Here is a 24,095-nt window from a genome sequence, read left to right on the forward strand (position 1 = left end):
GTCTGGACAGACTCACAGCTGTGAGAAACAAAGTACAGTGCTACTAAATCAACTCGATTATAAAAATACGCTACTTTCATCATGCAGAGAGTGTATGAATTTAATGCTTTTTCAGATATTACCTTTCAAGCAGTGTTTAATAGAGCTGTTTTTGACCAATCAGAGCAGAGTAGACCAATCACAACAGACTGGGCCATGTGACCAATCAGAGCAGAGTAGACCAATCACAACAGACTGGGTCATATGACCAATCAGAGCAGAGTCGACCATTTACAACAGAAGAAATAAAATCATACAGATTTGTATTGACATGAGGGTGAAAAAATGATGACAGAAGGTTCATTTTTTTTAAGTTTATGAAGGATCAGGTTGGTCACATAAATCGGAAGCTCTGACTGGCCGCCACTGGTGTTGACATCACCTCACATATTGTATTTAACTGTGGTAAAACTCATTCTCTTTCTCTCTGCAGGAGATCGACGGTAAAGCTCTGATGTTACTGAGGAGCGACATGGTGATGAAGTACATGGGGCTGAAGCTCGGACCGGCGCTGAAGCTCTGCCATCACATCGAGAGACTCAAGCAGGGGAAGCAGTGAACACGCGATCTCACCTCCACACCCACACGCTGCTACAGAGGGGGCTGATGGGAAATCACTGTGTGCTGCTCGGCGGACGCGCTCAGAACACACTACGTCGCTCGTCTCTCCAGAAACACACACACACGCCATCTCTCCAGGACGTTCATTTGCAACCAGAGCACACTGAGGAACACTAGTGCCGCTCTCTGGGAACGACCATCGTACCTCCTCGCCAGGAACGAACAGGAAGTCAGTTCTTACCTCCTGCGATCTCGTCTCCCCAAAGATGTCGAGGCTTTACGGGCCGATTATCTCATCGATAGTGGCCGTTTTTGAGTGGGATTCATCGCTCTACCTCCCTGTGACGTCGTAGTAGTTCACCGGTGTTTCTGGAAACGCTTACAGCCACTGAAAATCTTGTTTTTCGCAATTCCATCAAGTCTCGTTTGTGTATTCAGTTGGCGTCAAACAAACACTTTGCCTTTGAGTTTCGCACGTCATGTTTAAGCGATCTTACGGGAAAAGTTCATGCAAAAAGTTCCGTCATCAAACCCGTGTGACGTTTCTTCCATCGAACGCAAAAAGAGATGTTCCGAAGAATGTTCACGCTGCTCGTTTTCATGGCAGAATTAGTGTTTTGACCAAACAAACCCTTGCTTGTTTCTGTGAACAAATGAAAAGGGTTTGTAAGATATTTGGTCAAAAATGAAATTTAAAGGATTAGTTCACTTCAGAATTCAAATTTCCTGATAATTTACTCACCCCCGTGTCATCCAAGAAGGTTTTTGAGGAAAACATTCCAGGATTTTTCTCCATATAGTGGACTTCACTGGGGTTCAACGGGTTGAAGGTTTAAATGTCAGTTTCAGTGCAGCTTCAAAGAGCTCTACAAGATCCCAGACGAGGAATAAGGGTCTTATCTATGATGTTGGACAATTTTGAAGTTGGAGAAGAAAATGAGATGAGTTTTTCGCCCTGCCACGGTACTTCCACCTACGTCACGCGTGACCTTTCCAACATGATTACGTAATGCGTGGCGCATTGCAGAGCAGACGAGCATTTGTGGTTAAAAAGTATATAATTATTTTTTTTTTTAGAAGATGACTGATGGTTTCTCTAGATAAGACTCTTATTCCTCGTCTGGGATCATGTAGAGCTCTTTGAAGCTGCACTGAAACTGACATTTGGACCTTCAACCCGTTGAACCCCAGTGAAGTCCACTATATGGAGAAAAATCCTGGAATGTTTTCCTCAAAAACCTTCTTGGATGACATGGAGGTGAGTAAATTATCAGGAAATTTTGACTCTGAAGTGAACTAATCCTTTAAAAGTGTAAAAGTTTTCGCTCCACACATCTATTTCAAACTGTCAAAACAATGTTGTAGAATATTATGAACGTTCTCCAACAAACTGAAGTAAATCACACCAATACACTCAAAATATTTAGGCCTAAATCTAAGATTTATGTGATTGAATTGCATATATAATTTCCATCCATTTATTTGTCAGTCATACATAAACCAAAAACAGGTAAGAAACAGATTTCTGCACTCAAAAAACTATTAACTAATTGCATCTATTGGATTCTCTTTAAAGGGTTAGTTCACCCAAAAATTACCCTCATGTCGTTCCACACCCTTAAGAACTTCGTTCATCTTCAGAGCACAAATTAAGATATTTTTGATAAAATCCGATGGCTCAGTGAAGATAATTAACACTTTCAGACGCCCAGAAAGCTACTTAAAACATATTTAAAACAGTTCATGTGACTACAGTGGTTCAACCTTAATATTATAAAGCGACGAGAATACTTTTTGTGCTTCAAAAAAACAAAATAGCGACTTTATTCAACAATATCTAGTGATGGGCAATTTCAGAACACTGCTTCATGAAGCTTTGAAGCTTTACGAATCTTTCTTTTCGAATCAGTGGTTTGGAGCGTGTATGAAACTGCCAAAGTCACGTGATTTCAGTTGCTTCATAATTGTTTCGAAATTTCAATGGTTCACGTGACTTTGGCAGTTTGATAAGCGCTCTGAACCAAAAGATTCGAAACAAAAGATTCGTAAAGCTTCGAAGCTTCATGAATCAGTGTTTTGAAATCGTCCATCACTAGATATTGGTGAATAAAGTCGTTGTTTTTTTTTTTTTGGAGCACAAAAAGTATTCTCATTGCTTCATAACATTAAGGTTGAACCACTGTAGTCACATGAACTGTTTTAAATATGTCTTTAGTAGCTTTCTGGGCATCTGAAAGTGTTAATTATGTTGCTGTCAATGGAGGCCTCACTGAGCCATCGGATTTTATCAAAAATATCTTAATTTGTGTTCTGAAGATGAACGAAGGTCTTACGGGTGTGAAACGACATGAGAGTGAGACAGAATTTTCATTTTTTTCATATTTTCAAATTGCTTTGAATCAGCATAATTATGAAAAATCTATCCAGTTAAGAAGTATGAACATGGTTAAAATATGTGTAGCGGAACAAGCAATATTCAATTAGTTCAAGTGTATGTGATTGAAACAAAATGAATTTGTTGATGGTAAATATATTAATGTGGTACTATACAGAAATCTGAACTGATGAATATGCATCACATTAAAAGTATTAGTTTATGTTAAAACTGTGTAATCCAAATGAATGGGAATTTTATATGCAATTCAAATGCATAAATCTTTAATTTAGGCCATAATAGTTGAAATTCATCGCCCTTTTGCTTTGAAAAATGTCAGATTGATTATAAATTATCGTATATAGTTTTCCGTGTGCTTTATTATTTTTCTATCGCTACTTATTTTCCTGTCCTTCGGCTCTCTTTAAAGAACTGAAGGACAGGAAAATCTCTGTTTAGTCTTCAAGTGTCACGAGTATCGATGTTCCAGAAGGTTCTGAGGAGATAATGCTGTTTGACTTGGCTTCGGTTTTGTTACAGAAACTCTGAGGCCTTCATGTCGTGCTCTTATCTTAGGAATGTTTGAGTTGATATGTGTTACGAAGTGTTGTAAAGTCATGGTTAGATGTTAACCTGACTGCCGGAGAACAGTATTCAAGAGACGGAAACACAGTATGTGAAACAGTTTGCGAGACACTCGAGAACATCATCTGTAGGTGTCATTGAACTATTAGAAATATCACTAAAATAGTGGGAATTTGATGTAATGTGAATGCCGGTGTGTTTTGCACTGGCCTCCGATCTTTATCTCGAAGTTTATGTTGATATTTTACCATTTGCATCGATAGATCAGACGTCAATGGTGTATTATGGGTTTAACCATAAAACTCGGCAACAGGAATGTAAATTTTTGTAGAGAAGAAATATTTTAAGCTAAACATGTTGTATATGGAGGTGGGAAATGTGACGATACGTTACGGGGGGCTGTTTATTTTGGGATTGGTTGTTGAATATATCTCGTACTGCCTTCCAGCGCTTTTTACCAGGAGGGAAATGTCCATTTTAAATAACTAGGTTCAAACTGCCTTGCTTTACTTTGAGACTTCTCAGGTTTTTTTCCATCTTTTGTAACGTAGCATTTCGAGTTAGTCGTGAATGTGATTGTTTAGACTATTCTGTTTCTTTGTTGACCTTTTTATTTTTTTGTAAAAAATCAAATGTATTCGTAATGTCGTGCCATATAGATTAAGCAAACAATTGAATATCAGTACTTGTCATGAAATGTTCAAAAGTTCAGACAAAAAAAAAAAAGCTTCGTTCTTGATACCAGAGACGTTTTTAATCATGAAATTTTTAAAGCTAATGCATTCGTCACGTACACATTTTCAACATTTTAAATGATACAAATAATAAATAAATAATTTAAAACATCACCAGACTCTCTTTTTTCATTCTTTTACCCATTCAGTTATTTACAAAAGTTGTTCATGGTAAAAAAAAAAAAAAAAAAACATTCAATACTTAAAATTTCAGTACCTATAAAAGAGTTGGAGGGTCATCTGACACATAAATTAATTCACATCATAGAAACAGTCATGGTTTATTCATCTGGTGTTCATGCTGATGGTGATTGTTTTTTTCTTTTGTGTAAATCTGGGAAGAGTGAAAATCTATCACATGCCAGGAAATGATTTAAGGCTTTACAGTTAAAAAACACACACACACACACACATTTCAGTACTGACAGGAAAAAACAAGGAAAATTGCACAGCAGTTCATCAAATGTATTTGGTGTTAATTGATTGAACCAATACTTGCTATTTTGAGAAAGTTCAGTCAGTTCGACATGAAAACCTTTCCTGGCTCAATGTGAACTGAGACGCCTTCCTGATTTTCCTTCGGCAGGAATTTCAATAAACAAACACGTAAACACGAGTCTGCACATTTCATACTGACATGTCAAATAAATCCTGGCTCATTATTTTCATTTTACTTTCTATGGACTATTCTGAGGGTGTGTTTCTTTCGATTCTGCTGAAAGTGGCCTGAAGGAAAGTCGCATCTGAGCCAATTCATCATACTGGTACTCAATGTTACATGAAATCTTCATCAGTGACCAAATTAGACTCATCTTGGTTTGGCCGTAGCCCAAGATAACACATTTAAAGTGAAAAGCTGGTTATTTTGCTGTGGAGATGTCCTTGCATCTGGCAGATGTTCTGTCGCCATTTAAAAGTTGGCAGTAAATTATTTTACGTACACACCGTTTCCTATAGAATAATATTTGATTTACTAAGTTCACTCACGTTGTTTGGAAATTATATTTTGGGATGAATTGTCAAGAGCATGTGCAGGTCTTATTGCACCCAAAAATGAAAAGAAATAAGACATAAGATTTTGCTAAAAAAAAAAATATTTAAGCTACGACATGCTCATGGGGCTAATTTGGCTGATCCGTCTGTCAACTGTTTTAATAAGTTGATTACTAAACTGGCTGGGATGATCAGAAGGTTAATGAGAGGGTGGAAACCTGCGGTTCGAAACACGCCCTCACAATATCAATCAAACCACGAGACAACTGAAAAAAATCACAACCACATGAAAGCTACAATAATACAGATTTTAGTGCCTTGAAGCAGCATTCACATTCGGGTGGCACTTGATTTTATCCATTAGTTGATCATGGAAAGAGGGAGAATGAAGCCAGACCTAATTGTAAATATCACCAACTTACACTTTTGAAGAGGCCTTTTGACTGGGACTGAAGGTCAAGTTCACCCTGAAGAGCATCTCCACATATTCAAATGTTAATGCTTCTTTTTCAACTCTATCATTATTTGCTATTATTGCCGTAAACTGTATTCCAGTAATGTTACTTGGCATTAAATTGCTGCATTATCTATTATCAAGATTTTAGAAAGACTGCATTACCTGGAACAGTAGCTTAAAACAATGACTAAATAGCCTTAATATTAGCCTATTGCTTGTGCAACCTTGCTGACATCACCCAGAAAGGCAATAAAAGTCATCTCATTGTCATGAAAGACTACAAAACATGTGGGATAACATACACTGATGATTCTTGCACAATAAGACCAGTAACATGTATAAAGAATGGGAAAAAAATGACCATAATGCTCGCTAAGGGATTTCATTTAGAACTCTTGAGGTCCATTGTCGGCAATTCACCATCCAAAACACTGTAGGTATCATTATAAAGATCATTAAAATCTGTACACTGTTAAAACTGAAACTGTTCACACAGCTGGCTGACAATAACCTAAAATATGTCTTGCAGTTGAACCCATGGCCATAAAAACAGCATTAATAAGCCATTTCACTCAGATTTGTTGTCGTTAGGGACGAACCCCTGATGATTATTTAGTTTTAATTTGGTTGGGGGCGGGTGGGGGGAGGCTTTCTGCCCCCCAAAGGGAGGATGATGAAGACTACGCTTTGTTGCTACTGACAACCATTTCCTCCAATCATCAGACTTAATGAAACTGAGGTCTGCGCTTTGCCAAGTCATTATCAGGCTGCCATGCTAACTGCTTACCCCTCCTGTTCTTCAAAGAGGATGCTCCGCTCCAATGCCCCACTGATTAATACAGTGATTAGGGAAGCAAAAGGTCACGGTTCCCTTCTACAGTTCATTAGGACCAAAAATGGGAAACGTCTTGCACTGCAAGTGTAAACAGCGAGGGGAGAGCAAGAGTTCCGCAAAAGCATATTAGCAAGAGGAGAATTTGTCAGCGCTACACGTTGTGTTTCTCACTGACAGCTGGCCAGGTTTCAAAACCGATCTCATGCATATTAATGACAATGCAGATTAAGTGTGATGAATCATTCATGAGGATGTGTGACCAAAATCAAAATGCATAGGAAGGGAAACGATTCTGGCAATAATGCTGCAAATGCTAAAGAATATCAGTAGTAGTGCAGTTTGGCCTGTTCAGATTGGTTCTTTTACTTGGAGCATTATTCTGTTGACTTCAGCTGATTGCTTTATAATGAATGGATTAAATGGCAAACTGTCAGACCAGAGGCGGCCTGCATCCGTGTAAATCATTTGGACAGCTTGGAGAACAAGCTTTAGGCCTTATTTCTGCCAGGAATGCATTTAGCATCATCATACCCTGGTTAAATTTCTTGGACCAATTTTTTTTTCACTGCAGCTACACAACAGTAGCTTTTTCTTTGCTTATGTCCTTGGTTTTTCCCTCTCACTCTAAAAGCAAGAGCATGTGTTATTTTCTGGGTAGAAACGCTGTCAGTCGCTGCTTTTTTATGGGCAGTATATGAATCTCCTGGGAGCTCACTTTCTTCAGTTTGATACCTCTGTTTTTAGAGATCTTTTTGAGCGGGTCACTTGATTCTCCTCGCTGATCCCCCGGGACCCTGGGCAGTGTTGCGAAGCCCCCCTGACTGGCGTCACGTTTAATGGAAAAGTTCTTTGTAGAAACGCCTGACAATCCTTTTAACTTGCTGCAGAAAATGGCAGGCATGGCGTCTTTGACAGACACAATGACTTTGGCAGTCTGCGACGTGCTGACGATCTCGATGTTGCCGCTTCCGGTGAGCGCAGAGTCATGTACCGCCCCAGCTACTGTGCTACCATGACCGCTGTCTACCACCCACTTGTGCTGTCTGCTGAACTCTAGAGATGCTAAACCACTCAGCAGTTTGGTATCTAGCTTTGGCGAGCAGTCTACTGGCCGAAGAACCCCAAGAGCCAAAGCCCCACCGCTAACACTGTCCCCAATGTGGCACACTCTATCCCGCTCTGGGGCCAATGGCCCATACGTGCTACAAGACTGGATGCATGTCTTTCTTATACTAGGTACAGACAAATCAAGGACACTGTCTTGCTGAAACGGCTGGATCCCTTGTGGAACGTCCACAAGTGTTGACGGTTGAGGCGCCCTTATGGATAAGTCTAGCACTTCTCCGTCTGTCACTACAGGGTACGAGCAAGAGGGAATAGGTTGTTGGACTACTGCCATTTCCCTGCTGGTTAATGTCAAATGAGGGGAGATGTCACTAGGTGACGTCTGTGTGCTTTTACTCGAAGTACAAGCCGGTTTCAGGGAGTCTACCTCAACCTTTGAGTCTTTGCACATGGAGACTGGGACTGGGATTGGCACTGGGATTGGAAGAGGCACTGGAAGTGGGATCACAACGGGATAGGGCACGAGCAGGGTGGCTGGAGGCACCAGAGGGGCTAGTGGAGAAATGTAGGGGTGCGAGAGAGGTGGAGGGGAAAGGAACGCAGAGGCAAGGTCTACTTGCGGGGAAGACGCTTGGTGGCAAGTGGGCGAGGAGTTCCCTTGGCCAGGGAAGAGGTCCTGTAAGATTGCTGCAAAGTTAGGGTTCTGAAGGAGAGTCAGTAGACTAGTATCCAACATTGGACTTGAGCCTTTCTGGTCCAGGACTGGAGGTGGTCCAAGAGCAAGGGAAGGGTTCTGGCACAGGATGTTGTTCTGTAGCGGGAGAGGACAAGTTGCTGTTTGTTGAAGCAATTGAGGATTCAAATGTTGGAGGACTTGTTGTTCCAAGACCAGGGGTAGGGACACAGGACCCTGACTAGTCATCAGATATGAAGTTGTCCCTGATTGTCCAACTTGAGGGGCAGCTGGACCAGCAAGGATGGGCAACACCATTGGACTCTCCCCCAAGCAGATTGGCTGAAGCACAGTTGTAGCAACCTTCAGGGCAACACCGTTGGGAGATTCAGCAGCCGGGGTCACTACTGGGGTGGCTTGTATTGTTAGCAGGGGTGACAGGGACCGCTTTGTGATAGTTGGAGAGCTGACATTCCATGTCTCGGTTGGAATAATTGGAGTGGCCTCCCCTTCGAGTTTCCCAACTGCATCAGTGGTGGTGGCGGCTCCACCGTTGCAGACCTCCTCCTGGGGGCTCGCCATGTCTACGGCTACAGAATCTTTGTACGGCTCTTCCATTGTGTCTTGATTATGTAAATCTCTTTCAGGTGCTGTAAGTAGAAGATTTCATGGTTTTCTTCAGTTGGAAGGACAAACCCTAGAAACAAATGGGAGAAGTGGATTAGCAGTTGGAGACAAATGTATTGTTGTAAACCACAATAGTCAACATAGTAATTGTTGGTAAACCTTCTTAATCTGTTTTATCCTTACCTGTCCTCTATAACTTAATACACAAAGCTAACAAGGCACCAAAGAGACATTGTTTCCTTTCCTGCTAACAGTTCAGCCATCTGTTTTTGTCTACCAAGAGCTGTAAGCTTTTAGAATGATGTCATGACACGAGAGTGGAATCACAGACACAAATACAGAATTATGGGAGACACCAGAAGAGAGTTTACAAAGACTGGGAACCTTTCGCACAGACAGATGGCTTCGCTGGCTTGGGAGGAGAGCAAAGAGAGCACGGGGGAGGATTTGATGAAATTACGTCGCAGAGTGCCTGAGTTTATTTGTTTATGAGCCAGCGTTAGTGTGGAGTTTATTACACAAAATGCTGCCAAGACTACGAAGTGAACCTCCCTCTGGCAAACACAGAGAGAGTGAAAGAACGCCAGAGAGACAGAAAGAAGGAGAGTACCTTGAAGAAAGAAGAGAGAAATGGGAAGAAATAAAAAGGAGAGAGAGAGAGAAAAAGATATAAAAACAGAAAAGTAAAGTGCAAAAATGTGAGGAAAAAGAGATCAAGGGACGCAGAAACGGGCACAATGTTTCAAAATAACGGCTTTCAAAGCAGCATATTTTTGGTCTCCGTCAAGTACCCATTAAACATTGCAACATTTTTTGAATTCTAACAGGATGACCTGAACACATGCATCAACCACAAACAACAATAAAACCAACTTTTCAGTTCTGTTTTCACTACCAAAAACATTTCATCAACGTATGATTTTATCGGCAATGTTTCCAAGATTATATAAGAGCAGCAATTTGAGTTTTTTCCACCAGTATATCATTCAAAAATATAAATGCAATGCTGATGAAGGCTGGAGGCATGCTCATGCTAGCGCAGCGAGAACTGCCTTATCTGCTTTTTTTCAGGCAAGCTGCGAAACAAAAGAAAGCTGCCAACTGATTTAGGACCAATTGTGTCCCAGGTTGAATTTCAGAACCACTTCTAAAGCATTGAATTTTCATTGCCAAACTGAGAGAAGAACAGTGGAAAAAGTCAGATAAGGAAGCAGACGACCTCGACACATCTGCTCCTCTCCGATTACTCAGTGACAGTGCTTCACCCCGACCCTAAATCAACCCTCAATCGTTAAGTGCTGCTGTTTAGAAAAAGTGATCCAAGATCAGACCTCTCTAAATAGTCGCGTGTGACTTCTGAACTGCCTTGCAGTATTTTTTGTCTCAAACTATATTCTGAAGCATATTTTATGAATGTTCCATATGTATGGAATACCAATTACACTAGCCAAAATGTGCAGTACACAACCAAGCACACTTCACACAATACTGCATCTTACAAGTCAATGTACTTGACCTTCCATCAGAATGAAAATGCAAAATAACAGTCTTGACTACTGTTGTCAAAAATATCGATATTTCAATGTTTTGATACTGAAATATCTGAAATGGTCCCAATTCTCCTTTTCTGCAGTATTGATACACCGATACCAGCTGCGGATTCTCACTCTCTCTTCTCTCCAATGGCGAATTGACACACACCCGCCTCCTCTGACTCACTCGTCTCATTTGCTCTGGTTGAATAGCAGTGCTTGTATTGCACGTAATGTTAGTCATTTTCGCAGGTTTCGCTTTCACACCAAAAGTGCACGCACCGCACATAAAGCCGCCTCTCAAAGAGCTCACGAGTACCAAATTAAGTTCTTTTTCATGGCTTATTGTGCTTAAATGGTTTTATATATATATATATATATATATATATATATACAAAATGATGTCAAAATGCCTGTCTTGCTGAGTATTCAAGTAAACAGTCAGATTTGGAACATAAATAGTTGAGAGAAAATGCATGTTGTGCAACAGTATATTGGATCCGTGCATTAACTCTTAAAGTGACAGCAGCCTATTAAACCTGCTGCTGTCTGTCATGTTAATAAAAGAACAAGAGACAAAGAGAAAAATCACTCGCTGCTTGACTGAACAACTTTTGTAACTTTAATTGTAATCTGTATTTGATTCTTATCATTTGCAATTTGTTTACTGGTTATTTTATTACTGACCGTTTACTTGTCTTTTTTATGTAAATGTAATTAAACGATTCAAATAAAGCCTATCAAAAATGGTAAAAATTTGTAAGGTATCGTGTCAAAGTTGAAAATTCCAGTATTGTGACAACACTAGTCTTGACTACACACCACTTGTAGATTTAAACATATAAGTGTGGTTAGGTGCGCTGATGAACATTATACACTACAGTTCAAACTTTTGAATGGTATTACATATAAAGAGAATATGATTTATTGCAAACAATGAGTCAGATTTCAGAAAATTTGGAAGCCTACATAAGACCAGCTGGGAATGATCACTTCATACTGGTCTTGTGTGCTATAGGGATATGTATCTTTGACGAGTTTTACATTATTTTTTTTGTGTACATTTGATTGATTGTACCGTACTGTTGTTCTCCTTGCTGTTCTCATGCTTGAAGTGTATGCCTTATTAGAAAACTAAATAAAGTTTATGAAAAAATTTGTAAGTTAACATTAGTCTTAGTCGTATTCTCCATGCCAAAGGCGCCGAGTGACGTAACTTGGCTCAAAACAGTGCATTTGTTGAAGTCTTTGGAAAACAAGCACATGCTTCAAATGCTACCCAATTACAAACTTTGAGAGGAACAGCCAAAAATTTGGAAATAAATCCTGAGCTGGGATAAAAGTCGATAAATTACAATCTACCATTGGAAAGCCAACAAGGTGGGTCGCCAGACCCTCTGTATGATTTGTTTCCGAGATACTGCGTTCCAGATGGGCCGACAGATTCCTGCAGTGTGAGATGGTTAATGCAAACAGCATTACAAAAGCACAAGTGTGTGTGTGTGTGTGTGTGTGTGTTTGTGTGTGTGTGTGTGTGTGTTCACAGCAGCAGGTGAGATCGGTTAGATCTCTACACTTAATCAGCTAAAAACATTACAGTAACCTAAGAATACAGATAAAAGAGCCACCAAACGCACCATCTGCTGTTGCAGCATCTCAAAGGTCATGCAACAACAAAACCTTGGAAAATTGCTCTCATGTGATTGTAGATTCAGTTTGCTGAGCTGTTAAAGCTAAATTAAGTATGTTGTTGTGATGCTATATACAATGAAAAAGTGAAAACTATCAACGAAATCCCAAAACCCCAAAACAAAAATTGATATGCATAAAAAATATTTCTCTTTTTTCCCTTTTAAACACGACCTGTCCTGGATATAACATCACAAGCAAGATGTCTTAATGAATATTTTAGGATATGACTAACTTTAGCTGTCAGTACAAAAGCACGTGGCTGGCAAACGAAAAAGCAAAAACGACAGAAACAGATGTGAAACTTTGAATTGCAATGATGATGTTTACTGGAAGTGTTTCCTACAGATCAAGTGAAGTGAATTTTGAGCTTTGATGCTGGTCTGATCTGGAATGTGATGATTAACACTGTCTAGACGGGAAGCATCGAATGTTCACTAACATGGACAAATCTGCTATGAGCTCGAGGTTAGAATTCAGCAATACTAAAATTAAAATAAAATCCTACTTGGAAATTCACTGGTATAAAACTCACTTTAAATGAGTTATTTTAGTTTACTTTTTGTTAACTGGTTATTATATGTATTAGAAGTCATAATAAAAAAATATACCACACTGTAAAAAGTAATATGCTCTCTCTACTCAATAAAATTGTGCCAACAGAATACAAGCAATATTATTAATTAAATTCGACATATAAGAATTTAGTTAGAATTAATCAAATTAATTCCTTAAAAATCAACCATTTAAAATGGGTAAAATTAGCAAACAACTTTACAAAAACCACAAACTGACATAAAAAGCAAATTTGAGTCAAACTTCCCAACTAAATGAAACACTGATCACCATAATGGTGATCAAACATTTTCAATAAAATCAACATCAACATCTAAACCTCTGTTAATTCATGTGTTTCTCTTTCCTTCAGTGATTCTACTTGTTATCATCAGGTGTCTTCAATGTTGGCAATAAAAAAATAAAGAGTTCTTAATTCATCTTTGACGTCTGTCTGTTATTTTTGTTTAAATTTTACTTAAATGTTACTCGTTTTGGTTGACATTTAAGGAATTAATTTGATTAATTCTAACTCAATTCTATTTGCTTAACTGAATTAATAATATTGCTTGTAATCTGTTGCCAAAATTTTATGGAGTAGATATAGCATATTACTTTTTACAGTGCAGTTATATTAATAAAAATTAGTATTATTTGTAATACTTCATATATAAACTTTATTTCATATATATATATATATATATATATATATATATATAGTAAATTATATAAAAAATAAAGTTTATATATAAAGTATTACAAATAATACTAACATATATATATATATATATATATATATATATATATATATATATATGAACACACAATTTATTAAATATTTTATATATAAAAATTAAATCGATAGATATTTTATTTAATATTTATTAATTTAATAATAGATATTTATGTATAAATAAATACATAAAGATTATTTATACATATTTGTACATAAATAAATAAATAAATAAAAGTATCAGTATCATTTGTAATAAATTATATAAATATAATTTATATATATAAATGTATTAAATGAATAATAAATATTTATGCATAAATACATATATATATTTGCAAATACATATATATATTTGCATATTTTATTTATTTATTTGCATATATTTGCAAATAAATAAATAAAAACATTTTATATATAATTTTTAATATTACAAATAATAATAAAGGTGTCACAATCCAACAGGCACTTCCAGTGTAGATTGACCTCCATTGACTAAAATGGGACACAGTGTAAGACATCGGCTACTCAAATAACTGGCGCTTTGGTTCGCTGCGGACGTGATATGATAACATGGTTTCATGAAGAGGAATCTATCCTGGAGTTCATCTATCAGATAATAGAAGACAAATCCCCGGGCAACTACAACTGGAAAATGGAACAGATGGAACAATTTAGCAACAATCTTCTATTCCATCCACAGGCCGCTGTTGTCATGCCAACCGCAGGGCTAATAAATCCATCTCCTGTGTTGCGTGCCGAAGCTGCCATTTTGCCCCCCAGAAATGATTCTCGAATCCGCCACCAACCTGATCTCACATGCAGCCTAGTTATCTTATCTGGTAAGGATATTAGCCGAGTTAGGTTTCCACTAGCTTAACAAGTCTCTGAGGTCTACATCACAGAATGAACCTTCATTTAGATAGCAAACTATTAGCACAAATATGGCCTGTAGATGTGGCTTGGATACCTCCATCAATGCAAGTCTATGGGATTTTATGGCTATTTTTTCATCCACAAGCCAATTTTCTAAGCCAATTGCTTAGAAAAGAAGTTTAGCCAAAGTTGAATAAGTATGGATCAGTGATCAGTGTTGGCGCCCCTCCAGTACCAAGGCAGCCGTAATAATAGTGATGCTTGCCAAGATTAACCATTTGAAATCCAAACCCTTTCTTTGGTTGATATACATTGTGATCACATCCATACAAAGATCCATAAAGGGTCTACCTTTGTCAGCGCTCCAGTGGGGTCTTCCCGTAATAAAATAGCATCCATGTGTGACGTGGTCAGCCGTCTCATGCCCGGGGACTGAGACTTCTAAGGGATTTATGGGTTGGGAAGTGTTTCAGGAAGGCTGAAATAAGCCTGGGAAGAAGAAGAACGCAGGCAGAATTGCCTCTGGGTGCCTCTTACATCGCAGATCTACAGCACATGTGGTGCATCCAACACCCCTCAAACACACTCGCAGAAGATGCTCTAATAAGAGCAGTGTGTGTGTGTGTGTAGTGCGCACTTAAAGGGATAGTTCACCCAAAAATGAAAATTTTCCCATGATTTACTCACCCTGGTGTATATTAGTATCTTCTTTGAGACGAACACAATCGGAGATATATTTAACAATATCCTGGCTCTTCCAAACTTTATAATGGTAGTGAATGGGGGGCGAGATTTTGAAGCCTAAAAAATGCATCCATCCATCATAAAAGTAATTCACATGGCTCCAGGGAGTTAATAACCGTGACGCGATGTATGACGTAGGATGTTGGAGTATCGTAAGTTTAGACGCCTCTCGTGGTTTAAACAAATAGGGCTGTACAACAAACTCAAGCTCCTCTTCTCTTATATCGAAATTCTTCGATATTTCTCTTTAAAATTTCTCGTTTTAGACTTCTAATTCGTGACCGGTGTTTTGTTTTGCTCTATCCTCTGCGCTTCCGCGTTCATCATTGCGTCATTTGTCGGGTCAGAGGTCACTCTTCCACCGCAAATCGATGCGTACAGCCATCTGCCGGAAGCTAGTTATTATAGTTAATAAAGTTTTAAATATTAATATTTTTCTTACAAAAGCGCATCGGTTCACTTCAGAAGGCCTTTATTAACCCCCTGGAGTCGTATGGATTATTTTTATGATGGATGGATGCGTTTTTTTGGGCTTCAAAATCTCACCCCCCATTCACTACTATTATAAAGCTTGGAAGAGCGAGGATATTTTTAGATATATCTCTGATTGTGTTCGTCTGAAAGAAGAGAGACATATACACCTAGGATGGCTTGAGGGTGAGTAAATAATGGGATAATTTTAATTTTTGGGTGAACTATCCCTTTAATGCCTACTGACAATTATCTCCGTACAAAGTCTCCTCTCATTTAAAGGCAATAAAAAAAAATCTACCAACAGGTTTGTCTAGGATTCCACAGTCATGATTGATCTAAAACCATTTAAGTTTCCATGTTTTTTCATGTTACAATGGAGGACAGAATATAGTTAAGCGACATGGAAACTGTAGTACTTTTCACATACACACAATTTAATTAAATGGTGTTTACACAAGGACCTGACCCCAGGTCAGCTATTCTGAGCATGTATTACAGCAACAAAGCTTTGCTGCATCATGTTTTGGTGTTTTTCTTGTTTTAGTAGAACATATTCAGCAGGCAGCAGGGCAGATCACTAGGCATTAAATCAAACAGGACCCAAATAGTCTCCAGTGTGTATTATTTTAATCTAGAACCAGATGCTGCTGGACGTTCTGCTTTAATGGTTCTACAGCTCCCTTCATGACATCAGCGCTGTAATCGCTCTGGTGGAATCTGGACCCGCACCACCTGCTGGTTCTGCCCGCTTCAGGGTCACCGCTGCACGTGTGGATCTTATCAGTCCATGAATGGTGTGTTTGTGTGGAGCTCTGTGTCCATGCGGCACGGCCCAGCACGGCCCGAGACAGACAGACGCGAGAGGAAGATTACAGAGAAGAGTGGGTGGACAAAGGCACAGTCACTTTCTTTCCACTAGAGAAAAATGGCAAAATATCCCAGTAATAACCATTGACATATTGCACTGATTACGTCATTTGGAGCACGAGTCTGTGCAGTAGTCTGTGCAACTGCAAATTCCAAGGAAGTAAGACAATGTTGTCGAAACTAGCTCTGATACCTGAGGTAATTTTATTTTACACTGTTTGCTAGCTTGGCATAATAATCTCACCGTTAATACTTCTCACCATTTATTCCGAAGGGTATGACCCGATTGTTTTCCATATATCCATTTTCTTTAAAGTATCCTCGAAAAGGGGGACTCGTCAAACAGTGGTGGATTTTTCTGGACCTCGGCAAATAACTTCTCCGCAATGTCATCTGCCATTTTAAATGCGCGGACCCTTAAATTAATGGATCCTGATTGGCTGTCAGTGTTTTATCATTCAATAGCTGGAAAAAATTCATTCTGAAAGTGATCCCAACAATATCGTTTCTCTATATTGTTATCGTTATAGCTGTGATGTGGACACTTCTATATTTAGAATGATTTTTAGAACTATATCTTTATCATTGTACTTTAAAATGTACTTTTTGTTAGTTTATCATATTTAGTCAACCTTGTCATGCTTTTGTTTAGACAAGTTTTAATCGACTAAATGTCTGGGCATTTTACTCTAGTTTTAGTCAATGAAAACTAGTTACATTTTTGTCATGCTGCATAATGATTAAATTGATAATCACAAATATTTTACTCAAAATTAAAACTATATAGCTATAAGTTTAGCTATAACCACCAGGCAGAAAATGTATCCTTCTAAAAGCTCTGATTGAGGGATTTAAAACCTTGTCATCTGGTAACCACAAGTATGAAAGCTTACAGAAGCTTAATAAAAACAGTCTGTAATATTTTGTCTCCTCTTTTTATTCAACAAAAACAAAGAGATTTTGGTAAAGTTGTTAACATTTTAGTGTTGTCTTTTTTCGTCAACGATATTGCGCACTGATATAGTTACAGTTCTCGTTTAATAACGTTGGTGTCGTCTTGTTAACATCTCGTCTTAAGGTGATGATACATGGGGCAACTTTTTGCAATGTTGCTTGGGCACTTTCCCATTGAGAATGGGCATCAAATTTCTATCTGGATACTTTAGATCGAAATTTGTTGCCCATTCTTAATGGGAAAGTTCCCAAGCAATATCGCTCGGTAACATTGCTTGGCAACATTGCTCAAAAAGTTGCCCAGTGTATCATCACCTTTATTAGTCATGGAAAAAAGGACGTCAAATAACTATCTAAAGTCAAACTTATTAGAAAAACGAACACTTGAACACACATCAGCATGGACAAAAACTACCTAAAATGACAAACCATCTTCGTAAACAATAATGTGAGGCGTAACTGGATTTTTAAGCTTGGCTAACGTCCCATTCAATTACATGGAGAGGGCATGCTTTATGACCTATACTGCAGCCAGCCACCAGGGGGCGATCAAAATGTTTGTCTTCACTTTTTAGGACATGAGCGGCACACTTGATCCAGGAGTTTCACGCCAGTGGACACACCCCATTATGAATGCCCATGCGGCCATGCACATTTTACTTTAGCACCAATTCGAGGACAGCAATTGCTTGAATGTTGGGTTCATTATTATTCTTAATGAAAAACACATCAACTAGAAAAACACAACTAATCATTTGCAGGTTGTCATTAGCATTGGGTTTAAATCCAAAATATTGCCAAATAGGTGCTTTTACATTTCGCTTTGAAACCAAATCTCCCGCCATCGTCTTGTCAGTCAGCTCCTCACTCTCTTGATAAATGAGATCTGACTCCTGCTGCTGATCTGTGCTGCGACTCTCATTCGGCTCACGCTGCATTGAGCAGACACGTTCAGTTTTTAATCGTGTCTGTTCTCTAACTGAACTAAATAATTTTTATTACTGTAAAAAATCTAAACGACAGTGGGGGCGGTGTTGCGGCTGAACACTGGTAACACCGACTATCACAGCAAGCCTAATGGCCAATAGTGAAAATAACTGCTTTCGGTGCTTTTGGATACATCGGTGCTTCTCTAATTTAAAGGTAAAATTGTATGTAAAAAATGACTGATCTTACTTCAGCACGCATAAAACACATAAAAAAACCTCTGGTCTCAGATCAGTGGTTCAGTGGGATGCGCCACCAGTGGACTGTGGTGGCAGATGCTATAAATAGGTTCAACTGGAGGGGCGTTTTAATTAAATATGAGGTAATGTGATCTGTGTGGGGCAGACAGCAGATAGCTCGTCCCTATACATCCATTATCATTAACAGTAAACGGGCCTCATGCACGGTAACTCAAGCCTGCTGTTATGACAACAGGGTCAGAGGCCCATAGCAGAATCTATACAGGAAACAATGAGAGCACCTCGCTAGCAAGAAGACATGAAATGGACATGACAGAACACTTTTAATCGAATCAAATGCATCTGTACTGTATCAGGTGTCAGGTGATGCGAGATGAAACGTCCCAGGAAGGGATGTAAGTGGATGGTGTTAGTAGCTCTGGGCCTGTACAGTATCTCAGATTTAGATTGACCACATACTAGGGAAAGCGGAGTGTTTGACAAACACTGAACACCTACAAGGCATTAGAGACCATTCAGAAGACCTTAGCAACCACATAGCAACGCCCTAGCAACCTCTCAGATGATCTTAATAGCAACAGATTCTGAACACCTTAGTAACAGCATATCAGTGTCCTAGCAACCACCCAGAACACCATAGTAACAACTTAGAGAACCTTAGTAACTTCACAGCAACATGTTTAAAATGCTCTGAACATCTTAGCAACTGCATAGCAATGCCCTAGCAACCACCCAGATCTTCTTCATAGCAACATGCTTAAAACACTCTGAACATCTTAGCAACTGCATAGCAATGCCCTAGCAACCACCCAGAGCTTCTTCATAGCAACATGCTTAAAACACTCTGAACATCTTAGCAACTGCATTAGCAATGCCCTAGCAACCACTCTGAACACCCTGGCAACCACCTGGAAGAAAGACCTTAGCAACTGCATTAGCAATGCCCTAGCAACCACTCTGAACACCCTGGCAACCACCTGGAAAAAAGACCTTAGCAACTGCATTAGCAATGCCCTAGCAACCACTCTGAACACCCTGGCAACCACCTGGAAGAAAGACCTTAGCAACTGCATTAGCAATGCCCTAGCAACCACTTAAAACACCCCAGCAACCACCCAGACAATCTTAACTTCATAGCAACATGCTAAAAACACTCTAAACACCTTTGCAACTGCATAGCAATACTCTAGCAACCATCCAGAGGAAGACCTTAGCAACTGCATTAGCAATTTCCTAGCAACCATCCAGAGGAAGACCTTAGCAACTGCATTAGCAATTCCCTAGAAACCACCCAAAACACCATAGCAACCACTCAGATGATCTTATTAACTTTATAGCAACATGCTTAAAACACTCTGAACACCTTAGCAACTGCATAGCAATACCCTAGCAACCATCCAGAGGAAGACCTTAGCAACTGCATTAGCAATGCCCTAGCAACCACCAAAAACAGCCTAGCAACCACCCAGACAATCTAATTAACTTCATAGCAACATGCTTAAAACACTCTGAACATCTTAGCAACTGCATTAACAATGCCCTAGCAACCACTCTGAACACCCTGGCAACGACCTGGAAGAAAGACCTTAGCAACTGCATTAGCAATTCACTAGTAACCACCCAAAATGCCCTAGCAACCACCCAGACGATCTTATTAACTCCAAAGCAACATTCTTAAAACACTCTGAACACCTTAGCAACTGCATAGCAATACCCTAGCAACCACTCTGAACACCCTGGCAACCACCTGGAAGAAAGACCTTAGCAACTGCATTAGCAATGCCCTAGCAACCACTCTGAACACCCTGGCAACCACCTGGAAGAAAGACCTTAGCAACTGCATTAGCAATGCCCTAGCAACCACCTAAAACACCCTAGCAACCACCCAGACGATCTTATTAACTCCAATGCAACATTCTTAAAACACTCTGAACACCTTAGCAACTGCATAGCAATACCCTAGCAACCACCCGGAGGAAGACCTTAGCAACTGCATTAGCAATGCCCTAGCAACCACCTAAAACACCCTAGCAACCACCCAGATGATCTTATTAACTTTACAGCAACATGCTTAAAACTGCAACATGCTCTGAACACCTTAACAACCACAGAGCAATGCCCTAGCAACCACTGTTACTGTTGCTCAGTGTGATGCTGAACACAGATCTGAGTCCAGCAGCCGGAGGAGAGTGTGACAGAGACACCTGGCAGAAACAGGCTAGAGAGTACAGCTATTTATATTTATAGAGAGAGATTGATTTATATAGAGATTAATTTATTCTGCGACTGACATTAAGGACAAAGAAACACTTCAGTAATGAGAAATGAATTATATGAGATTTACATTACATGTTTTTCTCACTATGGATCATTAATATACAGGTCTAAAACTGATGAAATCTCAGTTTGATCAGTATAACAGCCTGTTTCAGCGGTTTAACAGACAGATCTGCATCTGAATGTTTTGGTGATGATTTGTGGTGGTTCACCCGACAGCATTCTTTCACTGACACACGTGATGCTCCTCCTCCTGCACTTTAAAGATCCAAGCCAAAAGACGGGGGGACCGCGAGTCTGACGCCGGCGACACACGACATTCCTGAGACACTCGCTCGTGGCTTCAGGCCTGAAATAAGATTAGCCAACTAGTCGGGAATTACACGGATCGTCTCTGAACCTACAAACCTCTGCTCTCTCTCTAGGAGTGTTCACTGTGGTTTAGCAAATATGTACAGTATGGCTGGGAAATACAGCTGAAAAAAGTTAGATTTGCTCTTTTGACAATACAAAAAAGCTCAATGGTTGATTAGTAGCTACTAGTCAATATGCTCAATGCAAGTCAAATACAGTAAAATCTAGTTCAATTTATCAAATAATTGTTTTTTTCCCCCCACTAAATTAACATGATATTAAATAATTTTAATTTAGTTTAACTGCACAAATATAACAGAAATAAAAAAGTAATATTTTTTATCTAGCCTATATTTTTCTAAAACATCTTTCTATATATATACACACACACACACACACACATAATATAATATAATATATGTCACGCTTGGAAACTTAATGGTAAAATAAATGCATTACAATCATTTCAATATTCAGAATTTTGCTTAATTTTCCATTGCAAGCAAAATCATTGTGAATATATTGTGAATTTTCCATATATATATAAATATGAATAAATATGTAGAATATAATATAATATAATATATATGTAGTGGGCAAAAGTGATATTAATGGCCCTACAAGTTCAATTAAACTGTCAAAATATGAGGAAAATATTATATATTTTAAATATTTTATATATGAGGGAAGAAAAAACTAAACTTTGTTAATGTATTTATGTGACAAAATTATTTGGCAAAAAAGACAAACTACAGCTACAGTTTTATTTTACTATGCAAAATAAAAAGAAATACATAGAAAAAGCATGTATTGACTACATCATAATCAGTTATTAATATTTGATTGGTTTTTGCATGTTCATAATTTCTTTGTATGACAGCTGGGGCGAAAATGATGTTGGCATGATTCATTGCATTATCATCACAAATAAAACAATTGACTGCAATATTCTTACAACATATTTAATAACATTTAAGGGTGAAGATGTCAATTTTCCTAGGCTGGACATGAAAAATTCTAATTTCAAAATTATGAAAATTTGACCAAATGTTGTCCTTATGATGTACACTATATATTATTGCATGCTAATCGGTTGAAGAGCGTGAAGTGTGTGTTGACAGGTGCTCATGTGTGAACACTGATGGGGTAACGACTGCCCTTCAGGCCAGTTTAATGAACTTACGATGGCTGGTCTTTCTTTGTATTTGCCAATGCGTGCACACAAAGGTCAAGAAAACCCAACCTCGCTTTGACCCCTAAAGCTTTCAAGCCTGCAAACGTGACCTAATGCTTTTAAAAGTGCACGTGTGAGTCCGTGAGGAAGCATTGATTAACTGAATCGACGGAACGTTACCAAGGACATAAACAATTCTAGAGTTCCACGGTTACCACGGACACCATACAGCCCCATTATGATGTCACAGCCTCATCAAGAATGCAGGTCCATTTGTCATTCTGAAACAACATTACCAGAGCCTGTAATATCATAATCGTGTCTTTGAAAATCAGCATTTTTATGCTGTTCAGGAAGCTTGGCAGAGCTGTTATTGATTTGATGTTCAGTGCACTTTTATTAGAACTAAATGTGTTTGTAAGATGCCTCTGTCACTCATGTAGTGAGAAAAACACAATACTCAATACAGCACTGTCTAAATTCTCTCTTAAGCATTTCTGCCCTTAACACTGATGCACAAAATGTCAAAACACTTTTAAATGTCCAGATCAAGAGCTTGTACCGTCACCACCACAACTATCTAATTATGCCAATATCCCTCACTAGGGAGTTCTTGTGTTACCCATCAGCTATTTGGAAACATATCTGACCCCAAAATCCCCAAGGCACACAAATTAAAGGAACAGTACACCCAAAATTAAAAATCTCATTTATGCTGAAACATTTGAGAATTATGGCAGGATTCCATGTAAATTTCAGTCTGTTGCTCACACAAAGCTATAGTATGGCATGGGGAGATTTAAACACACATATATAGGGTACTTTACTGTTGTTTTTTCGTCCTTTTTGCCCTTGACAGATCCAGTCCCCATCCACTTGTATTATACAGAACAAACCGTCCATGACATTCGGCTAATTTTCTGCTTTTGTGTTACACAGAAGAAAGAAAACTCAAAGGGGTTTGTAACGTCATGAGGGTGGGTAAATAATGCCATTATTTTTATTTTAAGTGAACTGTCCCTTTAAGACCAGCATCATCCCTGTTATTTTAACAACGCTGTCGATCAGGGACACATAAACCTTTCAAAGTAATATTTATCCACATTATTTTTAACCCACTACGCGGTGTAATTGAGTATAAGAATATACTAACGCCCGTAAGCTGTTTAAAATCCCTTTAAATCCACGAGAGATGCCCGAGCAGCACCTGTGCGGCCGCCCGACGGGTTTACATCGGGTGTCATGTCTGTTTCTCTATCCAACGACACCCTATTATTGCTTACACATTATATACCATATTATTATAACACTGTATAATCTTATAAAGAGAAGAAAGCAATGCAAGCCAATGCACTGAAACCCGCCTGTAAATGAGCATTTACAATCATACATCCACACATATTAAAGGATCACACGTTACCTCGGGATGAATATAATGTCGCTCCGGAGTCGCGCGTTATTTCTGGATTTTCCTCGTTTTCTTCCCGGTCACTCGCTCGGTCGCTGTCATTAGCCACTCGTTCGTTTCCTCTGAAAAGGTTTGGCTGCTCATGTGCCTCTTATAACGATCGTCTGTGTGTGTCGGTTTACGGTGGAGGATTCAGGCCTGTGTCGCGCGTTTCACCGTAAAGAGCGACCGATGTGTCTGTGACGCGTGTCTGTAGCCGGAGAGCTGCTGGGATCCTCTCTCTCTCTCTCTCTCTCTCTCTCTCTCTCTCACACACACACACACACAC

The 24,095-nt window shown here is 38.9% G+C and overlaps 2 protein-coding genes across 6 annotated transcripts in view; one reads left to right on the plus strand and one right to left on the minus strand.

The window, feature by feature from the left end:
- LOC127504791 (polycomb protein SCMH1-like) overlaps nt 1-4,407 on the plus strand; it is a 27,661-nt gene extending 23,254 nt beyond the window's left edge. For all 5 annotated transcript variants that reach the window (XM_051879809.1, XM_051879810.1, XM_051879811.1 and 2 more), the window contains one exon: nt 473-4,407. In XM_051879809.1, coding sequence (XP_051735769.1) covers nt 473-598 — 126 coding nt within the window. In that variant the 3' untranslated portion in view covers nt 599-4,407. The remainder of the gene's footprint in view (nt 1-472) is intronic.
- Nucleotides 4,292-24,077, minus strand: zmp:0000001174 (retinoic acid-induced protein 2). The gene is made up of 2 exons (XM_051879814.1): nt 23,780-24,077; nt 4,292-9,013 (listed from the first exon to the last, which is right to left on the minus strand). Exon 2 carries the CDS (start codon nt 8,932-8,934, stop codon nt 7,222-7,224), a length of 1,713 nt encoding a protein of 570 aa, XP_051735774.1. The 5' UTR covers nt 8,935-9,013; nt 23,780-24,077; the 3' UTR covers nt 4,292-7,221.
- Nucleotides 24,078-24,095: the final 18 nt, after the last annotated feature.

This window comes from Ctenopharyngodon idella, chromosome 22, assembly GCF_019924925.1.
Source record: "Ctenopharyngodon idella isolate HZGC_01 chromosome 22, HZGC01, whole genome shotgun sequence".
Classification (NCBI taxonomy): Eukaryota; Metazoa; Chordata; class Actinopteri; order Cypriniformes; family Xenocyprididae; genus Ctenopharyngodon; species Ctenopharyngodon idella.